The sequence below is a fragment of the Prionailurus viverrinus genome, chromosome C1 (assembly GCF_022837055.1).
Source record: "Prionailurus viverrinus isolate Anna chromosome C1, UM_Priviv_1.0, whole genome shotgun sequence".
NCBI lineage: Eukaryota > Metazoa > Chordata > Mammalia > Carnivora > Felidae > Prionailurus > Prionailurus viverrinus.
In genome coordinates this window covers 197,203,702-197,224,235 of record NC_062568.1, presented here as the reverse complement: position 1 = coordinate 197,224,235, position 20,534 = coordinate 197,203,702, and the positions used below count along the sequence as shown (strand labels likewise).

General features: G+C 50.1%; 1 protein-coding gene across 3 annotated transcripts in view; it reads right to left on the bottom strand.

Moving 5' to 3' along the window:
• The window catches only part of TCEA3 (transcription elongation factor A3), a 37,644-nt gene extending 17,110 nt beyond the window's left edge, over positions 1-20,534 (bottom strand). Inside the window, exons 1-6 of one of the 3 annotated variants that reach the window (XM_047870801.1) lie at positions 20,350-20,405; positions 14,489-14,551; positions 13,894-14,144; positions 13,619-13,724; positions 13,003-13,141; positions 4,650-4,712 (exon numbers count right to left, since the gene is read on the bottom strand). In XM_047870801.1, coding sequence (XP_047726757.1) covers positions 4,650-4,712; positions 13,003-13,141; positions 13,619-13,724; positions 13,894-14,043 — 458 coding nt within the window. In that variant the 5' untranslated portion in view covers positions 14,044-14,144; positions 14,489-14,551; positions 20,350-20,405. Of the gene's footprint in view, positions 1-4,649; positions 4,713-13,002; positions 13,142-13,618; positions 13,725-13,893; positions 14,145-14,488; positions 14,552-20,349 lie in introns of all 3 variants that reach the window. The other 2 variants (XM_047870802.1, XM_047870803.1) reach the window with 2 other exon arrangements.

The window sequence follows — 20,534 nt, the reverse complement described above, 5'->3', positions numbered from 1 at the left end:
CCTCGGTGTCTATAGGGCTCATTAGTAGGGAACCGACACAGGGGAGCCTGGCGCATGCTGCGTGGAAGGAGTCATGATAACAACAGTTTTCACTTGGGGATGCCCACACTGAGTGGTATACTTATCAAGAACAAGCTGCTCCAGAGCCACACTCCGGGGCCAAGGCCTGACACCACCACTCTGTAGCTATGTGACCTTGGGCTAGTAATGGGGATGGCGACAGTGCCCATCTCAGAGAGTTTCTGAGAGGATTAAAGCACCTAAGAGAATTCTAGTAATGCAGGGTTAGGTAATTTACATAGCTTGCACAGTAAGCGTCAGAATTATCACCAAGCATTATGCATTTATTGTGCATTTATATGGGTTAGGAACAGCGTTAAGCGTTTTGTTACCACATTTGTGTGTTTAAAAGTTTCTTTGGAGAGAGAACAGGGGAGGGGCAGAGACAGAGGGAGAGAGAGAATCTCAAGCAGGCTCCGTGCTGTCAGTACTGAGCCTGCAGCCTGGCTCGAACTCACGAACCATGGGATCATGACCTGAGCCGAAATCAAGAGTTGGACACTTAACTGACTCAGCCATCCAGGCGCCCCTCATTACCCCATTTAATTCTTATAAGGACCTTGAAAGGGGGTCATAATTATCCCCATCTTACAGATCAACAGATTGAGGTTCAGAGAGCTGAACTGACTTGCGCAAGGTCATCCAACTAGCAAATGGTAGAATTACACCACAAACCTAGATCTGCCTGCCTTCCAAATTCTTTTCAACACATCTCACTGTGTCCCTAAAAGGCAGAGAGTTTTCCAGAGTCCCCTTACTCAGGTTAGATTAGGCTGCTTGTTGCATACCCACTGCCCCTTCCTGGCAGGGCGCTCCCAGCCCGCGTCCCTCCCCTCGGGCCAGGAGCCGGCTGGCTGGCTGGAATTCACGCGGCGGTGGCATTTCAGGCAGCCAGGCTCATTTTGCTTTCAGCGCACACGAGTGGGAACTGCGACAAATTGCAGAGAAGGCATCACTGGCGGAGGTGGGGGTGGGGCGTCGGATTTATCAACAGCTTCCTTCTGCTCCCCGGATGTGCCAGCGCCAGACCCAGTCTGTGATCTGACATCACCAAGCCCTTAGAAAAATTCTCCCGCCCCAGGTAGGAGCAGAGGCACCGGGAGGCCTGCTCATTGCTCCTGCGCGCCACCTCGAGGGCACTGCCGTTACTACACCGCCAGGCAAGCCCGACTGTTCCGCGAAAAGTCAATCCAGACACCCGGGTTCTAAGGGCAGCTGATAAAGTGCAACCTTCCTCACTGTCACAGTGGTGCCCTTTGTGCTCTGCCCCCTGATGCCCCAGCTACAGTTCCCAGAGCACCATGCTCACTTACGTTACCACACCTTCGCATGTTCTATTCCCACTGCCCGGGATACTTGGCTTGTCTACCAGGCAAACTCCTTTTTATTTTTCAGTTCTAAGCACAAATACACTTTCTTCCATGAGGTCTTCTTTGACTTCTCAAGTCATATTGAGACACTCTTCCTATGTTCCCATCGAATGTTATAGCTTTGAAAAACATTTTTTGAAAAAAAAAAAAAAAGCACTTGGAAAGTAAAAACAAAGTATTTTAGTGTCTGCCTCCATGCTAGTGATTAGCTCTATAAAGGCAGAGGTCATGAGTTTAAATCTTTGCCTGGGCTTAGAGGCCACAACTGGTGGGCTCCAGATGTGTTTTCTTTGCCCTACTGTGTCTTAGAAAAACAGGAATATGTTGTCAATATTTAAAATTGGGAGTTTCATATGAAAATTGAGATGTCCTGCTTTCCTTAAAAAATCAGAAGACATGGCACACAGAGCCTGCGTTTCCATAAAGCAACAAATAGCTGGGCTGGGCAGTGAGCGCCCCCTTCAGACAGGCAGGTGCTTTCCAGTCTGCCATGGTCTCCACTAGTCACCCACTGGGTGAACACGACCTTGACTCCCGGAGGATGCTAACTTTGCAAGGAAGTGCTCAACAAACGTGCTGGATGGATGGATCGATGGATGGATTAAAGGGAAAGACGAAATAGGAAGAGAGTGCAGAAAACAGTCCGGGTAGTGGACAAGGTGGATTTACAAGACTCGCTTCTGTCCCTCTGGATTCCCCTCCCAATACAGAACCAGCAGGAAATAGTGCAACTGCTCTAAAGACAAACATGGTCTGCTTGACTGACCTTCAGAAAAAGAGTGTATTATGGGAGGGAGTCAGGAGACTTCAAGGTCACCAGACAAAGTCAGGGGAGGAGTATGGAGGTATAAATCCTTACACAAACATGAACTGTTTTTATTATAACATCACACCCAGAGCTAGACTAATGATCAGTGTTTCCTTTGGGGATAGAACAATCAATCCTTCATTATGCAAGGCTGTCCTTCGCGTTCTAGGACATTTAACATCTTTGGCTCTTGCCTACAAAATGCCGCGGCACTCCTCCCTCTCTCCCATGGCAGACTGAATGTTTGTGTCCTCCATAAATTCGCATGTTGATGCCCTAACCCCCAATGTGATAGAATTTGGAAGGGAGGCCTTTGAGAGGTAATTAGGTTTAGATGAGGGTGGGGGCCCCACGATAGGATCACTGTCCTTACAAGAAGGAGAGAAATCAGAGCTCCCTGTGTGTGTGTGTGTGTGTGTGTGTGTGTGTGGTGCAGAGGCAGTGAGAAGGTGGCCGTCTGCAAGCCAGGAATAGGGCCCTCATCAGTAACTGAGTTGGCCCACACCTTGATCTTGGTCTTCCCTTCCTCCAGAATTGTGAGGGATACACGTCTGTTGCTTAAGCCACCTAGTCCATGACGTCCTGTTACAGCACCCTGAACTGAGATCCCCTCCAAGTCAGAGTGACAAAAGTGTTCCACAAGTTTCTAAATGACTCTCCAACGAGAACCACTGGTGTAGAACCAGGATGGTGCCGGAGCCTCCGTTCTTAGACCTCACTCATGGACGACAATGCCAGGGGACCACACGACTCTTCTCTTCAGAGGCAGGATGGGGCCTCAGACACACTCCCAAGCAGCACTCACCAGAGCCTCCACTCATCAGCTGGCCCCCGGAGCCATTTTGGAACAGAGCAAACAGCAGCCCCATCAACATCTCGGGTCTGTTGAATCTTCAGAAAGCCTTAAATGACCTAATTTTTGTGCCTCTTTTCTTTCCAGTGTCAGTCTCACTGGTCCATTAGGTCTAAAACAACGGAGCGGCTCCCCATAGCCTCCTAGGAGCCAACACCCTTACCATCCTAACCCGGTTGCCCCAGCATCCAGTATGGCCCCTGGACACTAATCATTTGCTTTGATCCACCTCTAAGCCACCTCTCCCTGCTCTGACCTCAGACCTCCCCCCGGAACACAGCTCACACTCCCTCTTTTAGCCAGTCTCTCCTTAGCAATCTCATTCAGGTTTGTGGCTTCAGATACAAGATACGTGCTAATTACTCTGAAACTTAGATTTCTAGCCCAAGACATTCTTCCTGAATTCTAGCTTAGTATAACCTAACTGCCCATTCAACTTCTCCACCTGAATGACTAGGACACCCCTCAAACCCAGCGCATCCAAACCTGAGCCCTGCATCTCCCGCCGTAGCCTGATTTACACACCGTCTTCCCCGTCCCAACTAAGGGCAACTCCGTCCTCGCAGGTGCTCAAGCGAAAAGTCTTGGAGTCATCTTGACTCTTCATATTCTCTTGTACCCCTCCCCAGTCTGTCAGAGAATCCTGCCAGCTCTCTCTTCAAAATATATCCGGAGTCCTTTACTTCTCTCCTCACTGCTGCCGTGCTGGTCCAAGCCACCATCATATCTTGCCTGATTTACTGAATGGCCCCCTGGCTGGTCTCTGCTCCTGACCTTGGCCCTGACAATCCACACTCAGTACAGCAGCCAAAGGCATGCCAGTAAGTTTCCTCCTGTGGCTCCTTGCCACTCTGTCCCCCAATTCTCCCACCTCGCTTACTTGCTCCAGCCCTGGCCCCCTCACTGCTTCTTGCCCCTGCCACACAGGGTCCTCAGCTTGGAATGACCCTGATATCTGCATGGCTAATTCCTTCATCTCTTTGAAGGGTTTGCTCATGAGGACTCTCCTGACCACCTTGATGACCATCTTTCTCAACCTCCCTCACTCTGCTGTTTTCCATAGCGCCGGTCACATATTTATTTATGTATTACCTGTCACTCCTTATTAGAACATAGGCCTCATGACCACAGCGATTTTCCTTTTGCTCACAGCTATATCCCTGGACAGGAACCTAGAACAGTTCCTGGCACATAGTCACCCCTCAATAAATATTTGATGAATAAATAACTGGATGATTTATGCTATTTTGGGTAACCAAACCCAGAGATCACACTCCAGTTATAGACTTTCAAGACCCCTGTCCTCACTGGGTTCAATTTGACCTTGAGAATGTTCCCCAGGCAGTGATGGGGCAACAGTGACTGGTCAGCCACCCCAGTGAAGGAGCCCTATCTCTGATTCAGGGGCCCACTTGCTGCGTGGGTCCTAGAATTTGGAAGCAACATAATGTATGAAGTTTCCTCCTTTCTCCTGCCCTGGGCTTCCTCCATGGAAGCAGAGAGAGGGACACATGCTGAACAGAACTTCTGGGATGGAGAAACCCATGGCTTCCTTTACCTTTCCATCGATGGCCTTTTTGGAGAGGAGGTGGCTGATGACTTGGAGTCCACAGAGTCTCTCCTGAAAGAACAGAAATTGGAGATGAGATTCTCTTGAAGGCTAGCCCCACTACTGAGCTAGAGAGCTCAGAGGCTGGGGAGAAAGCTTCCGGAAGCCAGGCCTGCCGGGATGAGGATGATGGAACACACCTGGACCCCAGCTGCCAGGAGAGGAAGTTCCAGGTGATGTGGGCTGGTCACCTGCACCTACCCTCCATCAAACGAAGCAATCAAGGGAAGGAAGCCTAGTATGTACCAGATACGTTACTGTGTTATGCCATGTATTACTAATAATTAAAAAGATTTTAGGGGTGTCTGGGTGGCTGAGTCGCTTGAGCGTCTGACTCTTGGTTTTGGCTCAAGTTGTGATCCCAGGGCCACGGGATCAAGCCCCGCTTGAGATTCTCTCTCCCTCTTCCCCTCTCCCCCATTCGCGCGTGCTCTCTCTAAAAAAATAAATAAGTAAACACTTTTTAGTTTTTTTTTTTTTTAGTAAACACTTTTTAGTTTTAAGCAATCTCTATATCCAAAGTGGAGTCTGAACTCATAACCCCGAGGTCAACAGTCCCATGTTGTACAGACTGAGCCGCCCAGGTGCCCCACCCCCCTTTTTTGGTATTACTAATTATTAATAAGTAATTCTCAGCGGGCTCCCTTCCTTCTTGCTATCAGGCAGGCAGGCCTTGGCTAGCTGCAGTCCACGGACACTGGAATTCCCGGGATTGCCTATTCTCACGAGGAGCTGGATCGGCTTCAGACTCCCCTGTGGGCACCTTACTTAGGAGAAGGAGCGGGACACATGGGCCTTGGAGACAGAAGAGCTGTGTTAAAATGGCAAGTGAAAAAGGGCACAAAATTAGGTGTATACTGTTTGTAAAGTCACACAGGAAAACCAATGCCCAGAAGAAAAAAAAAAATTGAAAGAAAATACAACCTTGGCTGGCTCAGTGGGTACAGCATGCGACTCGACCTCGGGGTTGTGAGTTCAAGCCCCTCGTTGGGTGTAGAGATTACTTAAAAAATAAATAAATATCAGGGTGCCTGGGTGGCTCAGTCGGTTAAGGGGTTAACTTCCGCTCAGGTCACGATCTCACGGTTCGTGCGTTTGAGCCCTGCATCAGGCTCTGTGCTGACAGCTCGGAGCCTGGAGCCTGCTTCGGATTCTGTGTCTCTTCTCTCTGTTCCTCCCCCCCGCTCGCATCCTCTTTCTCTCTTTCTCTCAAAAATAAATAAAGATAAAAACACGTCTTTAAAAAAAGAAAAAGGGGCGCCTGGGTGGCGCAGTCGGTTAAGCGTCCGACTTCAGCCAGGTCACGATCTCGCGGTCCGTGAGTTCGAGCCCCGCATCAGGCTCTGGGCTGATGGCTCGGAGCCTGGAGCCTGCTTCCGATTCTGTGTCTCCCCCTCTCTCTGCCCCGTTCATGCTCTGTCTCTCTCTGTCCCAAAAATAAATAAACGTTGAAAAAAAAAAGAATTACTTAAAAAAATAATAATAATTGGCTTGCTTATCACGTAGAGTATCTCACCAGCTCCCATGTAAGTTCTGCAAGCACAGAGCTTGGCAAGGGAGTTTGTTCACTGTGGGGGACACTGTTGGTGCCCAGCCCACGTCCCCTCAGGCACTCACTCTCCCAGTGCACTGGGACCCCAGAGCTTCCTGCTGGGTGTCTGCCCGAGGGAGTTCTCTGTGCCAGCCAGTGCCAGGAGCAACCTTCAACCAGACCCGTAGGAACTGGTGGATAAAAGCCCTAGCATCCTCAGCCCTCCAGTGGGTGTGTTGCCCACCGTCACCCAGAGCTCCCAGCAGGATTTAAGCCCTGGCTGCCCGTAGCAGTAGCCTGCCCACCAACAGACCCTGGGCCGGTGTCCTTCCCTTCCTTGTCTCACTCCCTCACTCCTTGGTCTGCATTTCCTGAAATCACTTCCAAGCAAGCCCCTTGCACTTGAATCTGTCTCAGGCTCTGCTCCTGGGGAATCCAATCTAATCTATTCACTGGCTTATCCCAAGCGAATAAGAGAGTGCCTAGCACAGAGTGGGTGCTCTATCAATATTTGTTGCCAGATAACGTGAAGTCAAACAATACAGAAATATAAAAACTAAAAGTGGGAAAAGAAAGCTCCCCCGAGGTAACAAGTATTAAGTTTAGCGTCATTCCTTGCAGTTCATTTTCCATGTGCATAAAGCCTATACAACAGTTATCGTTCTGAAAAGGGAGGCAATGACATGAGTTGCAATCCCAGTCTTCTCTGAGTATAGGTTCCCTCCCCTGTCAAACGGGGAGGAAAGCATCTGCGTCCCGGGGCTGGCTGGGAAGAGGACATTTATGTCCCTACAGCAGCTTCCAGAACAAAGAAGTCCTGGGGCACCTGAGTGGCTCAGTTGGTTAAGCGCCTGACTCTTGGTTTCGGTTCAGGTCATGATCTCATGGTTTAGGAGTTCGAGCCCTGCACTGGGCTCTGTGCTGACAGCATGGAGCCTGCTTGGGATTCTCTCTCTCCCTCCCTCTCTCTCTCTGCCCCTCCCCTTGCTCCCACCGTCTCTCTCTCTCTCTCAAAAGAAATAAATAAACATAAAGAAGAAGAAGAACAAAGAAGCCCTCCATGCTCCATAGTCCTAGGCTGTCTGATTTCTCATTTTCCAGAGGGTGCAATGTTCCTGCATGGATTTCCAGCTTCCTGCTCGTCCTCCAGGTGGTGTGGGAGACAGTGGATGAGGCAGCCTCAGGGGCTGGGTCTGATTATTCCGTGGACGAGACCCATCCACCTCCAGACCTTCACCCCTGCTTAAACATGGGGGGAAGAGGTAGAGAGAGAGAGGAGAGACCCTTCTTCACACACCCCTCTGGTCCCTCACTGAGCCCCGGAAGTTCCTCTCTGGCGTTCCTCCCCGAATGCCCACGGGGATGGACAGGTGCAGGCCAGACCGGGAAGCTGGAATTCGAAAGAAGGGAAGCCATGAGCCTCAACCTCCAAGACTCCTCCCATTCTGGCCCTTCTTCATCGCTTCATTTTGAGAGCAAATGCTCGAAATTGCTTCTTTTTTAGAGAAACATTCTGCAGTTACGGCAAATAAGCGTTATGAAAAGTATTCAGGAACAAGAAAAATGCTTAGGATACAATAGGAAGGGAAATAAACAGGGAGGTCATAGTTTGTACACTTTCCCTACAGGAACGGAAAAACAATGCGTGCAAATAGCTCGGGACCGGGAGAGAAGATGTTTTGGTTGATGGAAGAGGCACACTGTCGACAAATATTTTCCATTTTTCTTTTAAACGTCACCAATGTGGTTAGCGTTTACATAATAATCAGAATGAATCCTCATTAAGGAAACTAAAACAAAAAAGTTCACCAATAGAGTTGAAATTGGACCCCTGCCGACTTAATTTTCCCCACAAGGTGGGGAGACCACCTCCCCATTTCCCGCTCAGCCTCAGCGGCGGCTTCACTCACAGCGAAAAGTGAACCAGCATTAACAGCTTAACGTCCCAGGAAAGTGGTCAAGATGTTGTCAAATGGAAAATGCTGGTTACAAAACCGTCTATGTAGTGCCCTTCCAATGTACATTTATAGGTTCAAAAGATGAGAAAGATACACATCAAAATGTTAATGGTGGTTATTTCTGTTCTTTTGTGTTTGACTTTCTAAACTTTTTTTTTTTTTTTACTGTTTATTTTTGAGAGAGAAAGAGAGAGCAAGTGGGGAAGGGGCAGAGAGAGAGGGAGACACAGAATCCAAAGCAGGTTCAGGCTCTGAGCTGTCAGCACAGAGCCTGACGCGGAGCTTGAACTCACAAGCCATGAGATCGTGACCTGAGCCGAAGTCAGATGTTCAACCAACTGAGCCACCCTAGTTTCTAAACTTTTTACAGTACACATGCCTTCCGGTTGAAATAAATATATGTAGGCAGAAAGGTTACAAAATAATATACAGAGCATACTTCCATGTTATTGATATAATAAGTCTTTTATGGGTAGTGATGACCCATACAAAAAAGTCTGGTGGCTCAGTCGGTTGAGCGTCCGACTTCGGCTCAGGTCATGATCTCATGGTCCGTGAGTTTGGGCCCCACGTCAGGCTCTTGTGCTGACAGCTCAGAGCCTGGAGCCTGCTTCGGATTCTGTGTCTCCCTCTCTCTCTGCCCCTCCCCCGCTCATGCTCTCTCTCTCTCTCTCTCTCTCTCTCTGTCAAAAAAAAAATAAACATTAAAAAAATTTTTTTTAAGTCTGGAAGAATACAAATGATTACATAAATGATATTTGTATTTAAACACACGATGATTATACATAATTATATGTGCTTGTCTCTAGACGATGGGTTTTTTACTTTCTTACTTGTATTTTTAAAACTTTCTACAGTGAGCAAGTAAAAACCTGTATAATAAAATAAATATAATACAAAATAGTTAAATTAAAACATTAAATATAATTAGAATGTATTACAAATAAAACATTTTATTGTTAAGAAGAAAAAAAACCTGAGAAAATAATGCCTATTTTTCAGGTCACACTACTCAGTCTCAGAGACTGGGTGGGGGGGAGGGGTGTAAGTGACCAAGTCCAGCCCAGGACTTGGCCTTCTGCTCTCCACATGTCTCCTCTCCCAGACTTGTCATCCTTGTAGTTCTTTAAAAAAAAAAATCGCTGTAATGATCATTTAGTGGGATTCAGGGATGGAGCAAAAGGAAACACATGTGCTCAGGCTGCTATCTTTACCCAGATGTTTTCATGGCCTATTCTACAGGTTAGTCCCATATCCCATTTGGTATCCTTTCCCAATGGTCCAGCCCCTAGTCGTTCAATTTCATCCCATAAGACCCCTCTCCGTCCTGGTCCTTCATTAGCTAAGGTGCTAAGAACCACATGTGACCAGACCAGCCCGAGCATGAACACAGGAAGTGCTGATACAGTTGGCCTAGCAATATGCAGTCAGCGTTAACTCCGCACTGGGCACCGTGGGGCTCAGGGGGTCCCTGCCAGCCAAACTTCTAGCCCCTTTGCAAAAACAGAACACGCCATATGAAAAGTTAAATGTCAGGATTTCTCCAAGTGGCACAAAATTGCAAAATGAGCAAAATGAAAGTAACAAACGTAAAAAAGTTTACAGAAACATCTGACAAGTATTTCACTTTAGAAAGACCAGAGGGGCGCTTGGGTGGCCTAGTTGGTTAAGCGTCCGACTTCAGCTCAGGTCATGATCTCACAGCTCAGGAGTTCAAGCCCCCTGTCAGGCTCTGCGTTGACGGCTCAGAGCCTGGAGCCCGCTTCGGATTCTGTATGTGTGTGTGTGTGTGTGTGTGTGTGTCTGCCCCTCCCCCACTTGCTCTGTCTCTCTGTCTCTCTCAAAAATAAAAACACACACACAAAAAAATTTTAAAAACCCATACACCAAAATATCGAGCAATTATCTTTAGGTGGGGGGAATGTGGGTGATTTTTCCCTTACTTCTCTATATTTTCCATTATTTCCACGACAGATTTTTATCACTCTTACTTGTTTACTTTTTTAAATGCTATTATTTGTTTTGATCTCAAAAGCGATATGGGATCATTATGAAAAGAAACCCAACAATACAGATTTTACAATTTTATTGTACAAAGTAGACTATGAGGCTCTTCTTAATTATAATCACAGATGTATTTTTGTGTTTAAAAAAATTTTTTTAATGTTTTTATTTATTTTTGAGACAGAGAGAGACAGAGCATGAGCGGGGGAGGGGCAGAGAGAGAGGGAGTCACAAATTCCAAAGCAGGTTCCAGGCTCTGAGCTGTCAACACAGAGCCCGACTCGGGGCTCAAACTCACGGACTGTGAGATCATGACCTGAGCCGAAGTCGGATGCTCAACCGACTGAGCCACCCCGGCACCCCTAAAAAAAATTTTTTTAATGCTTATTTATTTGAGAGAGGGAGAGGAGATAGAGAGTGCGCACAAGCATGGGAGGGGCAGAGACAGAGGGAGATAAAGTATCGTAAGCAGGCTCTGCAATGTCAGCAGCGTCCATTGCGGGCCTTGAACCCACAAACTGTGAGATCATGACCTGAGCCAAAATCAAGAGTCAGACGCTTAGCCGACTGAGCCACCCAGGCACCCTGATATATTTTTGTTTTTAAAAAAATAGTTTCGGGTACCTGAGTGGCTCAGTCGGTTAAGCGTCTGACTCTTGGTTTCGGCTCAGGTCATAACCTCACAACTCGTGAGGTCGAGGTCCACGTCAGGCTCTGCACTGCGCCATGGAGTGTGCTTGGGATTCTCTGTCTCTCTCTCTCTCAGCTTCTCTCTCGCTTGTTCTGGCTCTCTCTTTCAAAAGTAAATAAAAAAATCTTAAAAAATGTTTTTAAGTTTCTTTTTTTTCTTCTGTAAAAATTAGTACGTATTTATTGGAAAAAATGAGAAAGACAGCAATTAACAAGAAGGAAAAAAAACCTCTCAATCCTACCACCCAGATATAATCACTATTAGCATCCTAGTATATATCCTTCCCGTCTTTGTTCCTATCCATGCACACAAAATTCACTTAATTTTTTTTAACTTTTTTTTTTTTAAAGTAAACTCTACACCCAACGTAGGGCTCAAAGTCACGACCCCGAGATCAAGAGTCACATGCTCTTCTGACTGAGCCAGCCAGGTGCCTCTCACTTTCTTAATTTTTATAAAAACGGGATCATACTATATATACTATATCATACATACAGATTCTCGTAATACTTGGTGAACATTTTCCCACGTCATTAAATATTTTTCTATCCAGCACTGCCTCTCCCTGGGCTTTTTGAACATAGTAGGTGGTTTTTCAGTCTGTGGGATTCTTCTGTGCACGGAAGGACATCTTGCCCCACAGCTATTTTCACAACCCACACTGGGAGTAACCTGGAGGAGGTATGTCTCCCTCTGGGTGAGATCTTCCTTCCATAGCATCATTCCCTAAAGTGTTTTCTGTGAAACACTTGTTTTATAGGATTATAATAAACATTCATTTAAAAGGGGTTCAGAGATTAAAGATGTTTCAGAAATGACAGTAAAAAATATTACACCTATATAGTGTTTATGCTTTAATCTGGTTCCTTTTTTTTTTTTTTTAGTAATGTCTACACCCAGTGTGGGGCTTGAACTCACCACCCAAGATCAAGAATTGCATGCTCTTCGACTGAGCCAGCTAGGAGCCCCTAATCTGGTTAATTCCTTAAAATGATTCCTTATAGTGGCTAGCCTGGGTCAAAGGTGTGTTCATTAAAGATGTTGATAAATCACAGACGGTATTATCCATATTATCTACCATTATCTAGTACTACCAGAGACTGTTCAGTATCATCTAATATTGCCTTCTCATCTCTTAGGTGAACACAGATAGACCCCCCCACCCCACCCAAGGAATTAAGTGGTCCGGTCAGACAGGGAACAGGTAGGATTTATTTCTACATTGATGGAGGCTTTTATCTACTGTCACGGGTAAGGCATCTGGGTCTATCTGAAAGTCATGCAGTTTGGGGGACCCTGGCTAGGTGGGCAAGGGGGAAGGGGCACAGAGTGGAGAAAAACAACTATTCCTCTCAGCAGAGGTCTGGGGAGGTCTGACAAAGACCGGACTCCCACTGAGCCACATAACAGCTGTGTGATCTTGGGGAAGTCTCTGCTCCCCAATCTTCAGCTTCCTTGTCACGAGATGGAAATGTTGAACAAAGAGCCAACAAAACACCTTTCTTTCTCTATGGTTAAGTAAGCGCCTAGCCCCATTTCCCTGGAACTCTGACAAGGGTGGGATGTCAGCTGTGTTTCTAGGCAACACTGTTTCTAGCAAGTGAGCCCTGGTTGGTAAATGACATCTAGACAGGAAGGGCTCTGAATGAAATATAAATAATAGGTAGAAAAGCATAGCTTTTGGGCTGCCCCAAGTACGGTGGATCTTGGAGCTGGTCATTGCCCTTGCTGGGATCCTGGCAGCTTTGTCTTCTAACAAAGACCCCCCCCCAACATTGTGGTGTGCGTCATCACCCTGTACCTGGGGAGGCGAGTCTAGGTCTGGACACTGTGTGGTTGGTTCCCTAGTAGACGAGAAACGCCTGGGCCGACCCTGCTGGCACACTGCGTCTCCTGCCCCTGCAGCCCTCTAGGTGAGGCCAGTGCCAGGGATGGCCCGTTTGGGTCTTCTGGGTCTGTCTGATTAAGCCAAACAAGACCCACGGAGGGGCACTGCAGGAGATGAGAACAACAGCCACCTCCCAGGGGCGTGAGGATCAAATGAGTTATATACACAGAGATGCTGGCAGAGAACGTGACACATGCCGGCCCCCTTCTCTCCATCCCAGGAAAAAATACCTGTCTTTGGGATCTTCCCGTTTTTTCCTCGGTGGAGAAAGGCCTGCCTCTGGCTTCCAATCAGAACAGTTAAGCCCTTTTTCTTTCTTCGCTTTGTCTCTCTCCTCTCTTTTTTCTCCTTTGGGGGGTCCAGGGGAGTCTGGAAATGAAAGCACGACATTGTTCTCAAAGTCACCTCTGCCTCAGCAGATCCCCGCGGGATTTGGGGGAGGGAGGGGCAAAGGGCAGGGACAGGAACAGTCGCTCGTGCCTCCAACACACATGCACACACGCAAGAATACATTTATACCACATGCCATCTGTGTGCAAATCCACGCTCACACAGCGAGACAGAAAGACGTCTGCACACAAATGTGTGTATGTAGACATGTGCTGTATACATCCACACGCAAGCACACACAAATACATACACAGATAGGCACATGTACACAAAAACCCACACGTCTACAAATGTTGCATTTGTGTAGACAAACACGGGCATTCCCCACTTACAAGGTCACCTGTCGTTTGTCAAGTCATTCAACAAACATACAGAGTGCCTGCTATACGCCAGGCATGGTCCCCTCCCAGGGACTGGGAGCAAAACACAGCCAGAGTCAAACTTGTCCCCTCTCACCCAGCAGCCGCTTCCAGTTTTTGATGAGGACTTTGGCCAAAGACACCACCTCCTTGTCTGAGCAGTGCTTGCGGACCCCGTTAACGGCGACTCCAATCCTGGTTGTCTGCAAAGCGAGAGGGTCAGGGGCTGGTCTTGGCACGGACACAGAGGATGGGCTGCCCTAGCTGGCAAGTCCTGCCCTGGCTCCGCACCCTCTTTCCCCAGCCCCAGCCCCAGCCTCTCCGGGGCCTCAGCCCTAACCCGTGGCTGAGGTCACAGCCCTGGTCCTGTACCTGAGGCCCTGACCTGTGGCCCTCTGTGAGGTCCGGTGCCCAAGGCCCAGCCCTGTGCACTGACGGATGACTGCAGTTTCGGTGAAAAGCTGCGGCAGTGGTGGTTTGGGCTGCTGCTGCTGACCCCTCACCATTTCCACCTCCTGGCATCTTTGAGTTCAAGCTTCAGCTTAAGACACAGCTCTGGCTACTACAGCTTGGATCTGTGTTGATTTTTTTCAGGGCCAAGAGCTTCTGGTAATGCTTGGGGGCTGTGGGGGTGACACGGGGAGGATCTAAAACTGGGTGACTTTTCCTTCTCCCTGCATCACTGGCCCCTTGGATCCCACAGCCCCAGGGCCTGAGGAATTGGGGTATTCAAGGAAAGCAAACCGATCTTTCTCACAGACCCAGAGGACCCCCTATGCGTGAAAGGTGCCCTGCCCCCATCTAAATGCCTCAGTCTCCACCCTCAGAGCCCAAGACCTCCGCTGCCCCTGGTCCTCCCCTTAGAAATTCCTCCCAGACTCCACCTTGGAGGTCTCCCCCCGCCCCCACCGTCTCTTACTTCCCCATCCCCAGGCACTGCCCCCGAGGCTTCCCACCCCCGCCCCACCTGGAGTAGCTGGATGGACATCTGACAGCTGTTCAGCTTCTTCAGAAGGTCGAGGGCCCCTTCCTGTGGGAGGCCACAAGGTGAGGACGGAGGACATAGGTTCTGCGCCGGGCCCCTTTCTGACATTGTGTGGTGTCGGTGGGAAAGAGGGGTGCAGGAGGTAGGGGGAGATTGCCCCAGCAACAGGATATAGGGAGACAAGCGGCTGAAGGCCAGGCAAGGGACAGAGACAGAGAGACAGAGGCAAAAGATTCTGCCCCAGACCAGCTCTCTAACGTCACCTCCCACCACCCAGCTGGCCTCTCGCCCTTCTGAACAGGGCCCAGCCCTAACCGCTCACCCTGACCCCTGCCACTCGTTCTGCTGTTCCTTCTACTGGCCATGCATGCCCATCTCGCCTCTAAGATTAATCACTTTGTGGCTACTTGTTACTGCTTCTGTGTCTGCCTCCTCATCCTCCCGCTTCCTAACTGGGAGCTTCTGCACAGTGAGGGCCATGGCTTTTTTTTTACAGCTTTATTGAGGTGCAAGTGACATGCAACGAACCACACATTTGCCGTTTGTGTATGCCCAGGGGACCACCACCACAATCAAGATAAGAACATAACCATCACCCCCCAGTTTCCTTGTGCCCCCTTGTAACCTACCCTCCCTGTACCCCAACCCAGGCCCAGGCCACCATGATTCTGTTTTCTGTCACCTAGAAGCACTTGCATTTTAAAGAATTTCATATAAAGAGTACTGCAGGGGGCCTTCCCATCTGGCTTCCTCCACTCAGGGTAACTGAGATTTACCCACGTTGCTGTGTAGATCGATAGTTCTTTTTATTACTGAGCTGTTTTCCATTGTAGAGACGCACCACAATTTGCTTATCCATTCACCTGTTTGTTTTAACTTAAAACGATTTTTTAAAGTTTATTCATCTAAGTGATCTCTACACCCAACATGGGGCTCGAACTCACAGCCCTGAGATCAAGAATCGCACACTCCTTCGACTGAGTCAGCCAGGCTCCGCCATCCATCCACCTGTTGATGGGACTTGGGCTAGCCTCCAGCTGGGCCTACCACAAATAAAGCTGCCAGGAACACTCATGTACAAGTCCTTGTGTGGACATACGCTCTCATTTCATTTCTCTTGGGTAAGGAGGACCGTTTTAATCTCTGAAACGTCAGGGTTTAGCACACAGCCCAGCGTTTCCTGAGTGAATGAATAAAGCAGAGAGCGGAAGGTGGGACGGGAGGGGGTGACGGGAGGAAAGGAGCCTCAGATCTGAAAATCTGCTGGCTGCCAGGCCCTGGGCCACCCATGCCCCATTTCAGCTTTCTCTTTCCTGCACCCACTTCCTAGAGGCCAGCCCCGCCCCCTGGCCTGAGATGGGTTCCCTGGGGAGCACCAGCTGACTGTGTCCTGTATGCCCCTTGCCCTGGTCTCACTGTGTGGTTCCAGCAGCCAACGCCCGCCCTGCCAGGCTTCCTTGCCAGGACCACATCCCAAGGGGTGCCCTCTGTCAGCCCTCAGCCTCCCTTGGAACGTGGGTTAGCAGTATGTTTCTGGAGGCGTGACCTGTGGATGTGCACGCCTGCGTGTAACCCTGCAGGCACGGACCACCAATGAAAGGCTTGCTCTGTGCTGGGCGCCGCTCCAAGTATCTCACCTGCATTAGTTCCTTTAACTCTCACACTGGCCCTGCGAGGTAGGTACTGTTACTACTCTCATTCTCACTGAATTATGACCCCATTTTCACAGAGGAGCAACCCAAGAAACAGGGAGATTAAATAATTTGCCCAAAGTTACAAGGCATCGAGCTGGGATTCAAACTCAGGCCTTTCAGCTCTAACCTGTGTAGGTATGGACAAAAAGCTGTCTAGATGTGTGTAGTTATGGAATATCAACGTGAGTAGGTGTGGTGCCATGTTGGTCAACATTCAACACCCAGCTCTCAAAGGAAAAAAAAAAAAACCCACCTGATTTGTAGGTCAATTTCTTTTTTTTTTTTTTCCAACGTTTATTTATTTTTGGGACAGAGAGAGACAGAGCATGAACGGGGGAGGGGCAGAGAGAGAGGGAGACACAGAATCGGAAACAGGCTCCAGGCTCTGAGCCATCAGCCCAGAGCCCGACGCGGGGCTCGAACTCACGGACCGCGAGATCGTGACCTGGCTGAAGTCAGACGCTTAACCGACTGCGCCACCCAGGCGCCCCCTTTTTCTTTTTCTTTTTTTTCTTTTTTTGATTTGTAGGTCAATTTCAAGCTACCAATATGCTGTCACTGAACTAAAAGGAGGCACTGGGAAGAAATGTACACTATCATGCCGTTATACTAGGATTTCCACCATATTGATATAACAGAACCTCTAGACCATGGAGAGTGAAATGTAGTAAAATAATTAGAAGTGATGACTCTGGAGTGTGTATTACCTTTGTTTTTATTTTTTAAATTTTTAAATGTCCTTTGTTTTTAATACGATTTATTTAATTGGAAGCATATCATTTAATTTTTTTTAATTTTTTTTAACGTTTATTTATTTTTGAGACAGAGAGAGACACAGCATGAACGGGGGAGGGGCAGAGAGAGAGGGAAACACAGAATCGGAAGCAGGCTCCAGGCTCCGAGCCATCAGCCCAGAGCCCGACGCGGGGCTCGAACTCTCGGACCGCGAGATCGTGACCTGAGCCGAAGTCGGACGCTTAACCGACTGAGCCACCCAGGCGCCCCTCATTTAATTTTTAAAATAATGGCTCTACACAGGGAACATAGTCAATGGTATTTTTAATTTTTTTTATGTTTTATTTTATATTTGAGAGAGAGAGAGAGAGACAGAGCATGAGCAGGGGAGGGGCAGAGAGAGACAGACAGAGACAGAGACAGAATCTGAGGTAGGCTCCAGGCTCCAAGCTATCAGCACAGAGCCAGACGTGGGGCTCAAACTCACGAGCAGTGAGATCATGACGTGAGCCAAAGTTGGATCACCGTTGCCTAAGGTGCCTGACGCCGAAGCCACCAGGTGCCCCTAGTCAATGGTATTTTAACGGCATTTGTATGGTGACAGATGGTAGGTAGCCACACCCGTGGTAAGCACAGCATAGCATACAGAGTTGATGAATCACTATGTTGTACACCTGAAACCAAAGTGGCAATGCGCGTCAACGCTAGTCAACTAAGAAAAATCAAATAAAATAATGGCCGTATTTAACAACCAGCTTGCAAAATTCCTGAAAAAATCAACACTGGACATTAAGCGGATTCCAGCTCACCACGGGGTGTGCATCTCTGAATGTCACGCTGCACAACTGGGTCATGTTGGAGAACAGCCAGGAGCCTCAGTGCAGCCGGGCTTGCGAAGCCGTGTGCAAGAGCTGACTTGGGTGTCTGTCTGTGTACAGGGATGGGACGTGCAGCCAGCAGTATCTTTAGTCCGTGTGTGGAGCTGTGTAAATGCGGCTCGAAGCACCGTGTGTCTGTTTGTCTCTGTGGGAGATGCCTGTGATGTGAAACTGTGGCTGTTTGCTAAGTCCGTAACTTTGCAAGTATGGGGGTAGCTGTGCTGTGCACACGTGCGTGTCTTTCTGTAAACATACGGGCCCGTGTATCTATCATGTCAGTACCAGTGCCGCGACTCACATGCAGTTATGTGTATAGATGCTTGTCTAGCTATTGCTGTGTGTGGCTGTGCGCGTGTGGCTATGTTTGTTGCGTGTAATTATGTGTATGCGTAGCTGTGACGGTTTGGTGTATGTCTGAAGCTGCTCCAGTTGGTGCACACGCACAGCGTCTGACAAAAGCCCTCAGAAAGTTGCTGGGACTTCAGTAATTGGCAGTGAACCCCAGGCCTGAGCTGCAACGTGGAGGATCCGTCTTCTTACAGGAAGTGTGTCCTCCTCTCCCTAACCACTGCTGGGCGGGCCCACTTTTGCTCCCAGAGCAGTCTCCACCTCCGTCGGCCACAGGCCCAGAGCTCTGTGCCCACCCAGATGCTGCCAAGAGCCCAGGCGCAGACGTGGCTGCAGACGAGCTCTGTGCTACAGAGACCCTGTGGCCAGGCTTGCCTCTTTCCGGGAGACAGCTCTGGGTACTTCCTCAGGAATCCATCCCCCAGGGACACAGTTTCCGCTTCCCATTTCACAGAAGAGGGAATCGAGGCCCAGAGAGGGAAGCAGAGTGGTGAGCATAGGGCCATAAAAGGAGCGAGAGGGAACCCAGGGCAGGTGGCTTCCTCCTCAGCCAGAGCTCTACTCCCCAAAACTGCCTTTCCTCAGGTGTCCCGGATTCCCCCACCCCGCCCCGGAGCCCAGAATCTCATGGCTCAAGTCTGGAGTCAGCAAGGGACGGGACTGTGATGTGGAATTGAGCTCAGAAGACCCGGGCTGAGCTCCGTCATCCCCAGTTGGGAAAGTGCCCTCTGACTTGAGGCTCAGTTGCACTGGTTTTGGAGGATCCCGGCATGGGGGGGGGGCGGGTGGAGGCTGGGAATGTGTGGGTGAGGGGGTTCCCAGCACTCGGCAGGTTTCTGTGTCCGTCCTGGCTGTGCAAAAGCAGGCGTCATTCTCTAACTCTTACCCAGCACTAGTTCAAGTCCTCCAGAAGGTTTTACATCTCTCCACCCTCACCACTGCCAGCAGAGGCACTCCTGCCCAGGAGACAGATAATCTCGTATCTTTCTTACAGATGAGGAAACTGGTAACTCTGGCCTTTGTATGGACACCAACTCATTGTCTACACCAGGGTAGCTTGACACTCCATGGGACTCTTCCATCTTCCCTGCTCTAAAACTTCTCTTAGGTCCATCCCTTCCCCCAAGCTCCTAGAGTCACATCTAGAATGGGCTGGAAAGGCAGGTCCTGTTCCAGCACCTAGCTATGGAAGATGGGACTGGGAGGGCCCTGGTACAGGGTGAGGTGGGGGGACAGTCCCATGGGCTACCCTCTCCTCTCTTCCCTCTCTGGGTGTGCCCAGACCCTCGCAGACCCAAGGCCAAGTTTGCTCTGGCCAGGCAACCCGGTGGCCTCCAGCTTGAGGCAAAGATCAGGGAGAGGATCAAACATTAACTTCAAGTCGGCCTGAGAGTCCAGGTATCCGCAGGTAGGGCCCTCAGTCCTGATTCCCCTCTGGGTCCGGCTCCCCCTCCCCCGGCCCCTACAGCCCAGGCCTCCAGCCCGTCCGCCCTCCCCCCCCCCCCCCCCCCCAGGGCGCAGCGGCTGCCCAGCACCTGTTCGGCCCCCGCCTGCCCAGGGCCCCACCCTGCGGCCAAGTTAAGGGAAAGTTGCAAATAGAACCGCTCCTGGCGCCCCAAGCTGTGAGGTTGTGGGATCGGAGGTCCCTTGCTGCTCTCCTCCAGATCCGCTACCGGGGTGAGGGATAGAGGCGGCTCAGCACCCCACATCAGCTCAAGTTTCTTTGGACCTTCTCGGGCCATCCAGGATTTTGTAAACCATCCCCCCTCCCCCGTTCCCCTTTCTCCCCCGCCCCGCTGTCGCCGCCTCTCCCCTGGCTTTGCACACGCCGCCGCCGTGAGTCCCCGGACTCTGAAAGTCCTTTTCCAGGTCCTGGTCTCTTCGCTCGCTTTCCCGGGCCCTGCAGAAGCTACCCAGCGCCCCCGAACCCCACTTGTCCAGAGGGGCATGCACAAGCCTCGTCTTTGCGGTCCCGCAAGATCCTGCCCAGCGCCCTGGGCCGTGCACACACCCACCCTGGGGTCCCCAGCAGTCCCCAAGGGGCGCTGAGCCCTGCGTCAGCCGCGCCTCCCTCGAGTCCCGCACGCGCCTCCCGGGCGCGCCGCCAACACGCGCCCCCGGGACACCAGGCTCGCACGCGCCGCGCCTCCTGGGGGCGGGGGCTATGGCCCAAACTCTGCAGCCTCACCGTGTTCTTCCTGGCCACCATCTTCTCCAGCTTTCTGGCGATCCTCAGCAGCTCCTCTTCCTGGCCCATGCTGGCGCACGACGCCCGGCGGGGCGAGGGGCGCCGGGGCTGCGGGAGGCGCAAAGGCCGAGGGCGCGCGCAACCGCGCGGGGCCCCAAACCCACACGACACACACGCCTGCGGGG